Source organism: Hypanus sabinus, chromosome 5 (genome assembly GCF_030144855.1).
Source record: "Hypanus sabinus isolate sHypSab1 chromosome 5, sHypSab1.hap1, whole genome shotgun sequence".
NCBI classification, from domain to species: domain Eukaryota; kingdom Metazoa; phylum Chordata; class Chondrichthyes; order Myliobatiformes; family Dasyatidae; genus Hypanus; species Hypanus sabinus.
Window position 1 is genome coordinate 48407239 of NC_082710.1, and position 16406 is coordinate 48423644.

Sequence of the window (16406 nt, forward strand, 5' to 3'; positions counted from 1 at the left end):
CTCCTCCCACTTCCTCCAAACCAAGGGTGTAGCCATGGGCACCCGTATGGGTCCCAGTTATGCCTGCCTTTTTGTTGGCTTAGTGGAACAGTCCATGTTCCAAGTCTATACGGGTATCCGTCCCCCTCTTTTCCTTCGCGACATCGACTACTGCATTGGCGCTGCCTCCTGCATGCATGCTGAGCTCATTGACTTCATTAACTTCACCTCCAACTTTCACCCTGCCCTCAAATTTACCTGGTCCATTTCCAACACCTCCCTCCCCTTTCTTGATCTTTCTGTCTCCATCTCTGGAGACGGCTTATCTACTGATATCTACTATAAACCTACAGATTCTCACAGCTACCTGGACTATTCCTCTTCCCACCCTGTCTCTTGCAAAAATGCTATCCCCTTCTCACAATTCCTCCGTCTCTGCCACATCTGCTCTCAGGATGAGGTTTTTCATTCCAGAACGAAAGAGATGTCTTCCTTTTTTAAACAAAGGGGCTTCCCTTCGTCCACCATCAGCTCTGCTCTCAAACACATCTCTCCCATTTCCCGCACATCTGCCCTCACCCCATCCGCCCGCCACCCCACTCAGGATAGGGCTCCCCTCGTCCTCACCTACCACCCCACCAGCCTTCAGGTCCAATTCTCCGTAACTTCTGCCACCTCCAACGGGATCCCACTACCAAGCACATCTTTCCCTCCCCTCTCTTTCTGCTTTCCGCAGGGATCGCTCCCTTCGCAACTCCCTTGTCCACTCGTACCCCCCCCCCATCCCTTCCCACCGATCTCCCTCCTGGCACTTATCCTTGTAAGCGGAAACAAGTGCTACACCTGCCCTTACACTTACTCCCTCACCACCATTCAGGGCCATTCAGAACACTGACTTCTCTAACTTCCGTTAATGCCTTTGCTCCCCTTCTTACCCAATCCCTGACATATTTAGTTGTTTGTTTATTTTTTTTTCTCTTTCTCTGCCCATCACCCTGCCTGTTCTCCATCTCCTTCTGGTGCTCCCCCCCACCTTTCTTTCTCCCGAGGCCTCCCGTCCCATGATCCTTACCCTTCTCCAGCTCTGTGTCACTTTTGCCAATCACCTTTCCAGTTCTTAGCTTCATCCCACCCCCCTACAGTTTTCTCCTATCATTTCGCATTTCCCCCTCCCCCCACTACTTTCAAATCTCTTAGTATCTCTCCTTTCTGTTAGTCCTGACGAAGGGTCTCGGCCCGAAACGTCGACAGTCCTTTTAGATGCTGCCTGGCCTGCTGTGTTCCACCAGCATTTTGGGTGTGTTGACAGGTTGAGGGAGTAGCACCTCATATTCTGTCTGGGTGGCTTCCAATCTGATAGCATGAATATTGGTTTCTCTAACTTACAGTAATTTCCCTAACACCTACCACCCCCCCCCCCCCCCACACATTCCTCCCCCTACTCCTCTCTTCTTCCATTCCCCATTCTGGTTAACCGGTCACTAAATCTCCTTCATGACTTGCCCACACTCTCTGATCCCACTCCTTTCCTTTATTCCTTGGCCTACTATCCTCTCCTATTAAATACCTCCTTCTTCAGCCCCTTACTACCTATCAGCTCCTAGCTTCTTAAATCATCTCTTCCTCCTCCCACCACCTTCTTCTGGCTCCTGTCCACTTCCTTTCCAATCTTGATGAAGGGTCTTGGCACGGAATGTCAACTGCTTAGTTCCTTCCATAGATGCTTCTGGACCTGCTGAGTTCCTCCAGCATTTTGTGTGTTGCTCAAGATTTCCAGCATCTGCAGTCTCTCATGTCTACACCAAAATATTAAGGTGTTTCTTTCAAATGTCATCATGCTCATGTTGCATGTGATATCTACACAACTAAATATCTTCAAGCAGTTTCTATCTTTAAGACTGAATAACAAAGTGACAGTGAACCAAATAGACTCCCCCTGTGTTGGGATTTATATCTTATTTATTCTTTGTCTGTATCTCACGTAGGAATGTTTATGAAAAAACACTGGGAATTCAATCATGCAAATCAGGGAATAAAATAAAAACATTGTGCTGTTGATAATTGGTTTAATCCAGAACAAATAATTTTAGCACTCTTTAGGAAATTCACATCCTCATTTATCAGCAGGACTTTCATTCTCCAAGCACTTTTTAAATCCACTGTCCAACCCACCAAAATAACAACAGTATAGCAAAATCAAAATTCATCTGCAGCAAGATTATCAGCTTCACTAGTTAAGAAACAGGCATTTCTGATTGTTCACAAAACACAAGGTTCACTAATTCAATTTCACCTGAAACTGAGCTATTTAAAAGGTAAGACTCAAATATATTTGCTCTCGCTAAGATATAAAACTTATTTGAAGCCCAAATACACTTCCAGTTTCCCAGCCTCAAAATCATTCTAGGCCATCACTCCTGATTTGTATTACTTAGAACAGGATACCATTTACTTCTTCTTCAGTCCACAGAAATATATACAGCAGAAATAGTGCTGTGCCTGCATTGCAGGATTTCCTGAAGTGCAGACATTAATAGACACACTTATATTATTAGAGACTTTACACTAACCTTTCATCAGCCTTGCACAAAAAAAAGATCTCCTACTCTACTATTGATTTCATTTGGTATTTAATGTTGTACAAAAAGTACCATTCTTCACAAGTGTCTCCAATTCCTTGAAGTCAATTTTCCTCTTCCCTCCCACGAGTGGAGCAACCATTTTTTAACTACATACTGTAACTCGGCTGCTGAAATGTGCCACAAATAAGAGATCCTTTTAATACCTAGCTGCAAAGATTACACTTCCTGAACTACGTGCAGGCAACTTAAATTCGCACTTTTATCCGAATTTCAAACACCTTTAGGATAATCTTCAAGCTCTAGCTTTTGGTACCAAATACAGAAAACTACTCGCCCAGCATCATCTACTGTATATCCTTAACAGCAAAAAAAAAAACTGCAAATAATTTGTATAAAACTAATCATCTATCATTGCTTTATACTTACATTTGTCCAAAATCTTTGAATATCACCAATCTTCCCCATACATGTCAAATATCTATTTTGCTTTAGCTTTTTCAGAAAATTTGGATTTCAACTTCCCTAATGGACTCGAGCAACACTGAAGACAGATGTAGGCAAATTAATTTTTAATCAATTGTGAAGACTTCCACATGAAATGATAATGAGTTCCCATTTGTAAGTGGCTGCACTGTATTTTGATAGCTGGTCAAATACTTGATAAAATATCTTGACTAACATCTTGATCATTTATCATCTCACATGAGTGACTGCTTTGGTTAATAAAAATTTGAATATCATTGGATCATCTGAGTTACTAATGTTTCTGCTGATAACTGAACAGGATCTAACCCTCAAATCCCTATTTCAGTATACCCTCATCAATTTAATATTATCTGTGGCATGCATCAATTTCAGAAAAAAAAGCATTCTACATTCTACCAGCATTTCATTTTTGATTAATTTGATTAACATATTTAATTCCACATTTCCTAATCATTCTTAAAAGTCAAACTATTACATTTCAAAGAATGATTATAGTTGTGCAGGAAGCAAAGTGAAAATTCTTCAAGATTGCCTGGACTCTTAACAAATTGCAGCTTATCTGATACTGTTGCAATAAATCAAGAGGAAACTAAGAATTAACATTACTTATAAGAATACTGGAAATGAAGGATAAGAAACAGTAGGATACATGGGGCAACCAAGAGGATAGGCCGGGCCACCTACTAGTAAATCCTTGATCACCTTCAATTTAGAAAATCATTATTGTTCCATGTGGAGTCATACAGCTCAGGAAACAAGTCCTTCAGTTTCACTGCCACATACACTAAGGACGTTAATTATTCACGCCACATTCAAAAGTTTCAAAGGTACAATTTAATGTCAGAGAAATTCCCATCAATACCCCTCACCTCCAAATCTTCCAGTCACCTAAGGACAATTTACAGGAGAAATTACTCTATCATTGTGCATGTTCTTGGAAATTGGGATGAAAACTACCTGTTCAGATGCAAATTTCACACCGTCTCCACTGAACATCAAGATTAAACCTAGGTTGAGAACTATAAAGCAACTGTAGAGCAGAGCATGCCAGGAAAGACAGCAGACATGTATTCCAATTGGATACAAATAGAGGGAACCTACTATAGGCCATATGACAAAGGAGCAGAATTAGGCTATTCAGTCCATCAAGTCTGCTCTGCCATTCTATCATGGCTGATCCCAGATCCTACTCAACTCCATACACCTGCCATATCCTTTGATGCCCTGACCGATCAGGAAATGATCAACTTCTGCCTTACATATACCCACGGACTTGGCCTCCACCACAGTCTGTGGCAGAAACATTGACAAAGTACTACCATGGTTAGCTCTATTCTTAACAATGGAAATAAAAATAAGGAAAGTTTCAGTAATTGTCTTCACTCAAAAGTGCTGAAATGATGATTTCAGCCATTTTTGTGCACATGTCCAACCAGTCAGGTTTATTCTGTTTAGGCTTCTGAATAACTGTAAGCACTAAAGACAGGAAAGACAGAGGTGCTGACGACATCATTGCTGAACTGCTGTATGGCTGAGCTTTTATTTATCTATTAATGTACTTATTAATTGATTGATTTAAAAGATACAGCACAGATTCGGCCCAATGAGTCATGCTGACCAGCAACGCATCTATTTGACCCTAGCCTAATCATGAGACAATTTACAATGACCAATTAACCTAGTGACCAGTACGTCTTTGGACTGTGGGAGGAAACCCGCGTGCTCAGAGAAAGGACGTACATATAAACTTTGTACAGAGGCAGGCTGTCTCAGCAGTGCTAGCACAATTACAGCAGTTAAGAAAAACAAAATATTGCTCAGTAATTTCCTATGCACAATATAAACATGGCCAATTGCAACAAGGTAGTCACACCGGGGCCTGGGGAAACAGATAAGTGGGTAACAGTCAGGAGAGGGAAAGGCAGGAGCCAGAGGCTGGAGAGCACCCCTCTGGCTGTCCCTCTTGACAATTTAAGTACTCCTGCTTGAATACTGTTGGGGGGAGCAACAATGGCCGCGCCTCTGGCACAGAGTCTGGCCCTGTGGCTCAGAAGGGTAGGGAAAGGAAGACGATGGCAGCAGTGATAGGGGACTCTATAGTTAGGGCGTCACACAGGCAATTCTGTGGACACAATAAAGAAGCACAGATGGTAGTTTCCTCCCAGGTGTCAGGGTCCAGGAGTTTCAGATCATGCCCACGATACCCTGAAGTGGGAGGGAGAACAGCCAGCGGTCATGGTACATATTGGTACCAACGACATAGGCAGGAAAAGGGAGGAGGTCCTGAAAGCAGAATACAGGGAATTATGAAGAAAGTTGAGAAGCAGGACCACAAAAGTAGTCATCCCAGGATTACTGCCCGTGCCACGTGATAGTGAGTATAGGAATAGAGTGAGGTGGAGGATAAATGTGTGGCTGAGGGATTGGGCAAAGGGCAGGGATTCAGATTTCTGGATAATTGGACCTCTTTTGGGGCAGGCAGAACCTGTACAAAAAGGACAGGTTATACCTGAATCCCAGGGGGATCAATATCCTGGCAGGGAGCTTTGCTATGGCTATTGGGGAGAGTTTAAAGTAGGATTGCTGGGGAGTGGGAACCAAACTGAAGAGATGGAGGAAAATGCGATTGGCTCACAAATAGAGAAAGCTTGCAGACAGTGCGAGAGGGAGGATAGGCAGGTGATAGAGAAGGGTCGCATTCAGTTCGATGGTTTGAGATGTGTCTATTTTAATGCAAGGAGCATTATGAACAAAGCAGATGAGAGAGCATGGATTTGTACTTGGAGATATGATGTGACCATTACATGGATGGCTTGGGGCAGAAATAGTTACTTCCAGTGTCAAGCTTTAGATGTTCTGAAAAGGACAGGGAGGGAGGCAAAAGAGGTGAAGGTGTGGCACTGTTGATCAGAGATAGTGTCACGCCTGCAGAAATGGAGGAACGCATGGAGGGACTGTCTGCGGAGTTTCTGTGGGTGGAAGTTAGGAATAGGAAGGAATCAAAAACTCTACTGGGTGTTTTTTAATAAACCACCCAATCCAGGAGACAGATTCTGGAAAGGTGTAATAATAACAGGGTTGTTGTAATGGGAGATTTTAATTTCCCAAATATTGACTGGCATGTCCCTAGAGCGAGGGGTTTAGATGGGGTGGAGTTTGTTAGGTAGTGTTCAAGAAGTTTCTTGACACAATATGTACATAAGCCTACAAGAGGAGAGGCTGTACTTGATCTGCTATTGGGAAATGAACCTGGTCAGGTGTCAGATTTCTCAGTGGGAGAGCATTTTGGAGACTGAGATCACAATTCTATCTCCTTTACCATAGCATTGGAGAAAGATAGAAACAGACAAGTTAGGAAAGCGTTTAATTGGAGTAAGGAGAAATATGAGGTTATCAGGCTGGAACTTGGAAGCATAAATTGGGAGCAGATGTTCTTAGGGAAACGTATGGAAGAAACGTGGCAAATATGCGTGAAATTCTGCATAAATACATTCCAATGAGACAGCGAAAGGATGGTAGGGTATAGGAACCGTGGTGTATAAAGGTTACTGTAAATCTAGTCAAGAAGAAAAGAAGAGCTTACAAAAGGTTCAAAAAACTAGGTAATGATAGAGATCTAGAAGATTATAAGGCTAGCAGGAAGGAGCTTATGAAAGAAATTAGGAGAGCCAGAAGGAGTCATGATGGCCTTGGTGGACAGGATTAAGGAAAACGCCAAAGCATTCTACAAGTATGTGAAGAACAAGAGGATCAGACATGAGAGAATAGGACCAATCAACTGTGACAGTGGAAAAGTGTGTACAGAACCAGAGGAGATAGCAGAGGTACTTAATGAATACTTTGCTTCAGTATTCACTACAGAAAAGGATCTTGGCAATTGTAGGGATGACTTACAGCAGACTGAAAAGGTTGAGCATGTAGATATTAAGAAAGAGGATGTGCTGGAGCATCGAGTTGGATAAGTCACCGGGACCGAACGAGATGTACCCCAGGCTACTGTGGGAGGCGGGGGAAAAAATTACTGAACCTCTCACAATGATCTTTGCATCATCAATGGGAGCGGGAGAGGGTCCAGAAGATTGGAGGGTTGCGGATGTTGTTCCATGCTACGGAGTAGAGATACCCCAGGAAATTATAGACCAGTGAGTCTTAATTCAGTGGTTGGTAAGTTGATGGAGAAGATCCTGACAGGCAGGATTTATGAACATTTGTAGAGGCATAATATGATTAGGAATTTTCAGCATGGCTTTGTCAAAGGCAGGTTGTGCCTTAGGAGCCTGATTGAATTTTTTGAGGATGTGACTAAACACATTGATGAAGGTAGAGCTGTAGATGTTGTGTATATGGATTTTAGCAGAGCATTTGATAAGGTACCCCATGCTAGGCTTATTGAGAAAGTAAGCAGGCATGGGACCTAAGGGGACATTGTTTTGTGGATCCAGAACTGGCTTGCCCACAGAAGGCAAAGAGTGGTTGTAGATGGGTCATATTCTGCATGGAGGTTGGTCACCAGTGGTTTGCCTCAGGGATCTGTTCTGGGACCCGTACTCTTCGTGATTTTTATAAATGACCTGGATGAAGAAGTGGAGGGATAGGTTTGTAAATTTGCTGACGACGCAAAGGTTGGAGGTGTTGTGGATAGTGTGGAGGGTTGTCAGAGGTTACAGTGGGACATTGATAGAATGCAAAACTGGGCTGAGAAGTGGCAGATGGAGTTCAACCCAGGTAAGTGTGAGGTAGTTCATTTTGGTAGGTCAAATATGATGACAAAATATAGTATTAATGTTAAGACTCTTGGCAATATGGAGGATCAGAGGGATCTTGGGGTCCAAGTCCATAGGACACTCAACACTGTTGCGCAGGTAGACTCTATGGTTAAAAAGCTTCATCAATCCTGGGATTGAGTTTAGGAGCTGAGAGGTAAAGTAGCAGCTATTTAGAACCCTGGCCCAACCCCACTTGGAGTACTGTGCTCCGTTCTGGTCACCTCATTAAAAGGAGGGACATGGAAACCATAGAAAGGGTGCAAAGGAGAATTACAAGGATTTTGCCTGGATTGGAGAGTATGCCTCATGAATATAGTTTGAGTGAACTCAGCCTTTTTTCCTTGGAGCAACGGAGGATGAGAGGTGACCTGATAGAGGTGTACAAGATGATGAGATGCATTGATCATGTGGATAGTCAGAGGCTTTTTCCCAGGGCTGAAGTGGCTAGCACGAGAGGACACAGTTTTAAGGTGCTTGGAAGTAAGTACAGAGGAGGTGTCAGGGTTAAGTTTTTTTTATGCAGAGTGGTGAGTGCGTGGAATGGGTTGCCGGCCAGCAATGGTGGTGGAGGCAGATACAATAGGGTCTTTTAAGAGACTCCTGGACAGGTACATGGAACTTAGAAAAATAAAGGGCTATGGGAAACACTAGGTAATTTCTAAGGTAAGGATATGTTCAGCAGCTTTGTGGGCTATTTTTATTTTCCTAAGCTATAGTTATTGTATATTTCCAGTTCTCCTGACAACATCAGAATCTACTTGATTCATTATAATCCTTGCGTGATAATTTTCCCACCCTGTCTGAATTGAAATCAGACAAACTGATCTGAAAATTTCAAATGCACCTTTTGCTGTGCCCCAAAGGAAAAGGATTTTTTATACCCTCTGGCTCCTGTTTTATTCTATTTGTGTATTAATTTCTTCTTTAAAATTGCATTCCCTTCTAATTTTATGATCCTGTTCTTTTCCAACTGGAGGAGTCTATCCTCCTCCAGTTTGAACAGCTGCAGGTCTGCTTTGAAACAAAAAGCTGGAGGAATTCAGAAAGGTCAGGCAGCATGTGTAGAGGGAAATGAACTGCCGACATTTCAGGTCAAGACCCTTCATCTAATCCAAAAGGGCTTCAATAATTTGACAATATTGCTAAACAGACATCATGCAAGTCAAGACAGGAAAAGACAATTGACTGCATTCACGGATATCAAATAAAATGAACCAGAGACACAAAATAAGAACGTTAGTAAGGCATCTTGAAACTACAATTTGCAAATAAAAAACAAAATCAAGCAATAACATATTGGATTAGGGCTGCCTGTGAGCACTTGCTATGCTACTTGAAGAAAATAATACATAACTATAGCCCTTTAAGTTTCAAAAAAAACTTTTTATTGAATTTTTTTTTACTAGCATAGTGAGAGATATATCCATAATGAAATTAGCTCTTACAAAATAATATGCAACACAGAACCTTTCTCCTTTGACATCCTACAACTACTTAGAAGAAACATAGTAACCTGGCAGGAACTGGCTGACAGGGAAATTGCAGTATCCAAAATTTGAAGAGCAGAGCGAGATGAATTGATGAAAATGATGAATTGTTTCTGAAGGCCTGCCAAAGCAAAGATAGTCAATATTGCTATATACTGAATAAAGATATCCTCTCACCCTTTTGCACCCTGACTTATGTTGCATTCAAAGTCATAACAAAACTACTCTACTTGATCTCTGTATGGCTGCAGGTAGCATCTAATAGTTTCAGTATATGGCTTAACTACTTGAATTCAATTAACTAATACTACAAAGCAAATTTACTACCAATATAATAATCAATTATTTACATAGAAACATAGAAAGACCTGCAGCACAATATACAGGTCCTTTGGCACACAATGCTGTGCCAAGCATGTACTTGCGTTGGAAATTACTTAGGCTTACCCATAGCCCTCTATTTTTCTAAGCTCCATGTACCTATCCATGAGCCTCTTTATTTGCACACAGGTTCCTCTGTAGGGTTGCAAATTTGTCTCATCCTTCTTTGCACTCTTAAAGCAAGCAAATCTTATTGCCTGTAGGCAAAGGGGAACTAATGCCAAAACAAAGATAATATCTTTAATTTTAAATGTTTCAATTAGTTTTAAAACTATGGGAACATAGAGAACCACACAAAAACAGTGTCAGAGAAAGTCATACTCAAGCTAGCAGTTTCTGATAAAATCAGGTCTTGTCTAACCCTCCTTTAGAATCTACTTCACGCCCATCCCCACACTTAACCGTGTAACCATGGATGTTTACTCCACAGGAGAAAGCCATTCAGGCCATAATGTAATCACGGCTCTTATCTGAACTGAACCAAAACCAATATTATTCTCCTAATCTTTTCTAATAACTGCATCTTTCACAGCTTATAATTTTTCCTTAGATGGGTATTTGATGGTAAACAGGACAAGATGGGCAATTTCTGTGCTTTATAATTCCACGACCAGAAGAATTTTCATTCAATTATCCTTCTGTATATTTTGCATCTGCCTGAACTGTTGGATTTTGGCCAACTACCTATGTTCTATGAACATAATGCATTAAGACATTGAGCAGTGTAATAGAATTTTATGGCCAATGTGTTATGAAAGCATTTTAACAAAAAGGCCATTTTACACATTTCTGGTTATTCAATCCTGCTCTTTGTGTGCACTGTTTAAGTACACACTTCCTTTTTCTCATTAGGTATTCATGAGAATCAGGTTTTTTATCACCGGCATGTGACATGAAATTTGTTAACTCACAGTTCCATGCCCTCCAGACTACAATAGAGAAGAATTAGTGAAGGCTGGTAGTAAAATATATAGTTCATTTTTTGGCCTATCAGACATAACAATACGGTGACTGTATGAAGAAGTTAGTCTTCAAACTAGTAAAGAGACTATAAGAAGACAGGTGAGCACTTTTTCCATTCTAAAGGTGGTATGTCTATCCCAGCTGATACTGACAAAATCTTTGTTTTTCTTTGTAGAATGAGGTTAAATTCTGGGTACCCAGAACAACAGTTCTGCTGTTACCCAGGTGCAGCTTGCAGTCACAGGTGAACAGTAAGATTCCAACCAAGAGCAACAAATTGTTCTCCATAAATGAACAACAGAGAGATGCCACCAGAACAGATGGCTCTCCAGTGGAGACTAAACCAGTACAGTCAGCCCTCCTTATCTGCGAGGGATTGGTTCCGAAACCCCTCGCAGATTCCAAAAAAATGTGGATACTCAAGTCCCTTATTCAACCTGTCTCAATGCGGTGGACCTTAGGACCCAGCAGAACCCCAGACCTTGTTTAACCTGTCTCAGTGCGATGGACATTAGGACCCAGCAGCGGAGCTCTGAATCCACAGTGTTTCTGTTCACGAAAATAATCACGATCACGATTGAAAATAAAGTGGACATAATAAAGCGATTGGAAAAAGTTGAAACGCCATCGGTCATTGTAAAAGCATTAGGCAATGTCAGTCAACAATCGGAACAATTTTGAAGGATTATGTGAGAAAGGCCCTGCCCCGATGAAAGCTACAATTATTACTAAGCAACTCAGTGGTTTAATTATTGGGTTTTGGGGTTTTGAGTTTTTGATCCTCCACATCAACCCTGAGAGGATGGAGAAGATATCTACTTTCCAAACTTGCAAGTTTAGTATCCAGAAGATTAGAAATTGCATCGAGAGATAAAGGGTCTTTAGATGATTTCTTAGCTGTAGCCATTTTAAGTTTAGAAAGATTAGATCAAATATTGTTTTAGAAAAAAAAGTAAATCGTAAGTAACAACCCATATGATTAAGTACGAAAAGGTTTGATTAAAGGGTGATTATAGTTGAAAAGATGAAGAGCGCCTAAAAGGCAGATGTCTACGTCGCCATCTTGAAACTCCCCCCAGGATGGAGAAGATATTAACTTCTCTCCTTCCAGTATTTGCTCTGAATCCGTGCCAGTCTATGGTCCATACCCACTAGGCCAGACTACAGATCACAGTGGAAGGCACAGTCAGAAGCCCCCTCAATTAAAACAAGAGATGATCATTGGTTCCTGGGAATATTGTTACTACAGGAACATTTATGAAGTCAGAGGCTCTAAGATTCAGTCAATTTGATTTTGGCCACTTAATGCAGAGAGTAATTGCTTGCTATTTGGCAAAGGATGCACAAAGCTATAAGTCCAATGAGTTAAGACTGATAAACGTTGTGATGAATTTTTTTGAGGATGCATCATACACAGGACTTCTGAAACAATGAATAGTTATGAAAATTATAAAGTAATGTATATACACATATTTTGAAGGGATATCATTGCACAGGTAGCACAATGATGATGTGTCAATGACCAGAAGTTCCATATTAATGACGCACTCTAATGTGTTTCTTCAGAATATTTCTCTGAATGTAGAATACATGTCAGAAATCAAACAAATCAGAGATCATAAACACAAGAGATTCTGCAGATGCTGAAAACCTTGAGCAACACACACAAATTACTGGAGCAACTCAGCAGGTTAGGGAGCATCTATGGAGTGGGGGGCTAAACATTCAAAATTTCAGGCCAAGCTGCTTCATCAGGACTAGAAGGGAAGGTGGCAGGAGCCAGTATAAGAAGGTCGGTGGTTATGGTTTCTGCCCCTTCTTTTCTAGTATTCTTTCAGGGCCTGAATATTAGCAATGACCAAAACACTGATGAAAATTTTTAAATCTGTTTCTTATTCCACAGCTGCTAACAGGCCAACTGTGTATTTTCACAGCGCTCGTGTCTGCCTAAACTCATGTTCTCTGTGAAGGAAATGCAGAAGCAGCTCAACTTCCTTAAGTGTCGAGCATAAACAACCAATTAATATCCATGATGAACAATGTACTGCAGGATAAGGGATAAATCAAACAGCTACCTTGGGTAATCTAGAGACAAGTGACAGTACTCTGACTGCAGAAAATCTATCACATATATGAGACTCAAGACCTGCCCACTGGTAGATCACATACAGTATCTCCTTTACAAGTGATTTAGAAAAAGTAAGCCTCCAAAGTTACTGTTCCTCAAGAGATGACATAAAGTGTCCGAAGCCCCTATGAACACACTAGAAAGGAACTACAAAAATTGAGCCCTTTATGCTTTCCTCTCTCTGATCCCCAGACATGCACAAAGTTATTTGTTGTAACTTTATGGAAGTTACCTTAATTTCATTAGTCAAAGTAAATTTATTATCAAAGCACGTATATGTTATCATATATTACTTTGAGATGTACTTCTTGCAGGTATTTACAGGAAAATAAACAAATCGATAGAATTTACATTAAAAAGTATACACACACTTAGACTGACAAACAACCAATGTGCAGAAGAAAACAAATCAAATAAAAAATGATAAAATGTAAATAAGGTTGTGACACAAACAAGAGATCTGCAGATGCTGGAAATCACAGTAATACACACAAAATGCTGGAGGAACTCAGCATGCCAGGCAGCACCTATGGAAAAGAGTAAACAGCTGACATTTCAAACCAAGACCCTTTATCAGGAGAAAGGTTATGAAATCAGTTCAGCATCGAAGTGAGAAGCCATCCATGCTGATTCAGGAGCTTGGTGGTTGTAGAGTAGTAACTGTTCCTAAACCTGATGATACAGGACCTAAGGCTACTGTACCTCCTTTCCAATGGAAGCAGAGAGAGGAGAGCATGGCTTCGATGGTGGAAGTCCTTGATGATGGATGCTGTTTTCTGCTGACAGCGCTCTTTGTTGATGTGCTCAATGGTGAAGCAGGCTTCTTCCTATCATAGACCGGGCTGTACCCACCACTTTGTACTTTTCCATCTAGGGTACTGGTGTTTCCATGTGAGGCTAAGATACAGCAGTCAAGCTCTCTCCACTGGGCATCTATAGAAGTCTGTCAACATTATAGATGACATCCTGAATCTATGTAATTTTTAAGAAAGCGGAAGAACATTCATGCCTTTTTTGTAATGGGACTTACTTGCTAGTCCCAGGACAGATCCTCTGATGTGGTAACACCAAGGAATTTAATGTTATTGACCGTCTCCACTTCCGATTCCCTAGCATGGACAGGCTTATGGACTTGCAGCTTCTTCCTCCTGTAGTCAATAATAAGCTTCTGGTTTTGCTGATGTTGAGTGAAAGGTGTTGCTGTGGGACCATTCAACCAGATTTTCAATCTCCCTCCAATATGCTGATTTGTCACCACATTCGATATGGCCAACTACAGTGGTGTTACCAACAAACTTAAATATGGCATTGTCAGTGGAGTTGCACCTAGCCACACAATCATAGTATAAAGTGCTTAGAGCAGATAGATAGATAAGACACAGCTCTGAGGTACTCATTAACAATAAATATCACTCCTAAGGTGCTTTTCTGTAGTTGCCATTGAACTTAAATTGGTCACCTGACTCAACAGTAATGGTATATAGAATATACTGGGGTACAAGAGTATTAGTTGTGGTAAAATATAAATTCAGGCCTTGCACGTATCTTATTTGAATCAATAACAATTTTCCAAAACTATTCCATTTTTAGGCACCTCTATTTGACCTATTTTTTAAATTTATAAATTTTATTTTATTTCTATTTTATTCTATTTTTTCTCTATTACCTGGAATCACAGTCCTTGCAAATGCCAAAATGATGGCCTCATTTTATTCATCATATAGTTAGATGTAGATTTTTAAGCTATGTAATGCCATGTTAAATGTATTGTTTCAAGAGCTTGATATAGTTATCAAAATAAGAACATACATTATTAAAGTATTCCAAATACCCAGTCATCTTAATTTTTGACAAAGTTTACCTACGAAAAAGGCATATTTCCAAATATTATATCTGTAATAGCAAATGTTTATTAGCTCTGCATCACAACTTACCAAATTCATTAATTAAACCTCTTGTTTTGGAAACAAATGGACCAACTTCACTGGGCTGCATTTTTGCTCTCTCCTTCAAATCGGCACCTGCAAAATAAATAAATCTGATTAATACATAAGGAACGTTGAAGTTGAACACAAAGACCTTGAATTTCTCAAAGGGGTTATTGAATAAACAAGTTATCACATTTCAAAATCTGATGGCATGGGTACATATATTTAGAGAAATTATGCAAGTAAAACAAAATGCACACAGCAGCAATATTTCACTCTTTTCAGTTCCAAATGGGTAGCTAGTGGATTTTTTTTTTAAATGAACAGTGGAAAATCTTGGGGCAAAAGATTCCTAACAATGAATAACTAGAAAACTTCACAGACCCAAAAGAGGAAAACAAGATGCTAGACATCTGAAACAAAAGTAGAAATTACTGCAAATACACAACAGGTTGATTCCGTACTAGTTAAAGAATTTACAATACTTTAACTGAGGCAGTGGGCAGAAGGGCTTCTCAGCTAAATTCTGGCATGGAGGGATTAGTATATAAAGTAGTGGTCTTCAACCCTGATTTCAGCTCCTCAACTTTCTTGACACAGATTGCGCTCTTTGGGGGGCAGGTGTCGTTAAATTTCTGGTGGTTGGTGTTGTGGTGCCGCTCCAGATTCCCTTTTTTAGTCAGTGCTTTGTTTGGTGGCACAACGTACATACACTTGTCTTTCACCAAGGTAAATAGCACTTCCTCTTCCCATTCTGGATGGCATTTGTACGTTTTCGCCTTCTTTCACGGAGCTTCTGCCATGCTAGCTAGCTACCTTCCAGGATATCACCAGCGAGAGCCGTATATTGATGTTTGCGACAGTCTAATCTAATTGGTCACTTTGATGCAGCACAAGCTATGCTGAAAAAACTACAATTGTCACATGATGTCCGCACACATGTGACGCACGACGCTGAGTAGTGGAAAAAGAGAAACACAATAACCAGGGAAAGCAACTAAGTGTGGGTTAGAAACGACTCACATATGCGCTCTAGGGGTAAAATTTACTTTTGCATCAAAAGGTTTATCAGACATAATGTAGCTGTAGCATCTACTACTTTGAAAAAGGACCATTCGACAACTTCATGCCCAAAGGAACAATTTTATCTGGGACAGATAAACCAATACTTAACATACAGAGGGTTTCACTGAACCACGGTGCATGGCGGAGGGGTTATACTCACATGCGCACCAAGCAGAAAGGATGGGAGTAAAACTCCGCAACCCCAGAAACAACCTCTCTTTACAAACACTTTCCGTAGCAGGAGTATTGTTATATTACCATTATCCTAATTAGTATTACTTATTTTTATAATGTTCACATTACAACAGTGTATGTGTATATTTCTTTTTTTTAGGCTCTACTGGGAAAGTTTCAAAGATTGACCCGTTGATCACGATCGACTGGTTGACGACCACTAATATAAAGAGTGCTGAAGGGAACTGACAAGATGAATTGTGAATATGTGCTTCCCCTATCTAGCATTAAGGGGGAACATTTCTACACACTGAGGTTATGACTCCTTGGAATGCTCTACATCGTATGGTTGTAAAGACACATTAACTGCATATAACTGCAGTAAGGCACACACTGACTCCATTTGAACAACAAAAGGTGGTGGGAGTGTAGATGTGTCATGCTCACGACAGGATCAACCATGAACT

At 40.6% G+C, this 16406-nt stretch overlaps 1 protein-coding gene across 1 annotated transcript in view; it reads right to left on the bottom strand.

The window, feature by feature from the left end:
* The window catches only part of auh (AU RNA binding protein/enoyl-CoA hydratase), a 190520-nt gene that overhangs the window by 119000 nt on the left and 55114 nt on the right, over nucleotides 1–16406 (bottom strand). The window contains exon 4 of the mRNA XM_059969913.1: nucleotides 14707–14793. Coding sequence (XP_059825896.1) covers nucleotides 14707–14793 — 87 coding nt within the window. The remainder of the gene's footprint in view (nucleotides 1–14706; nucleotides 14794–16406) is intronic.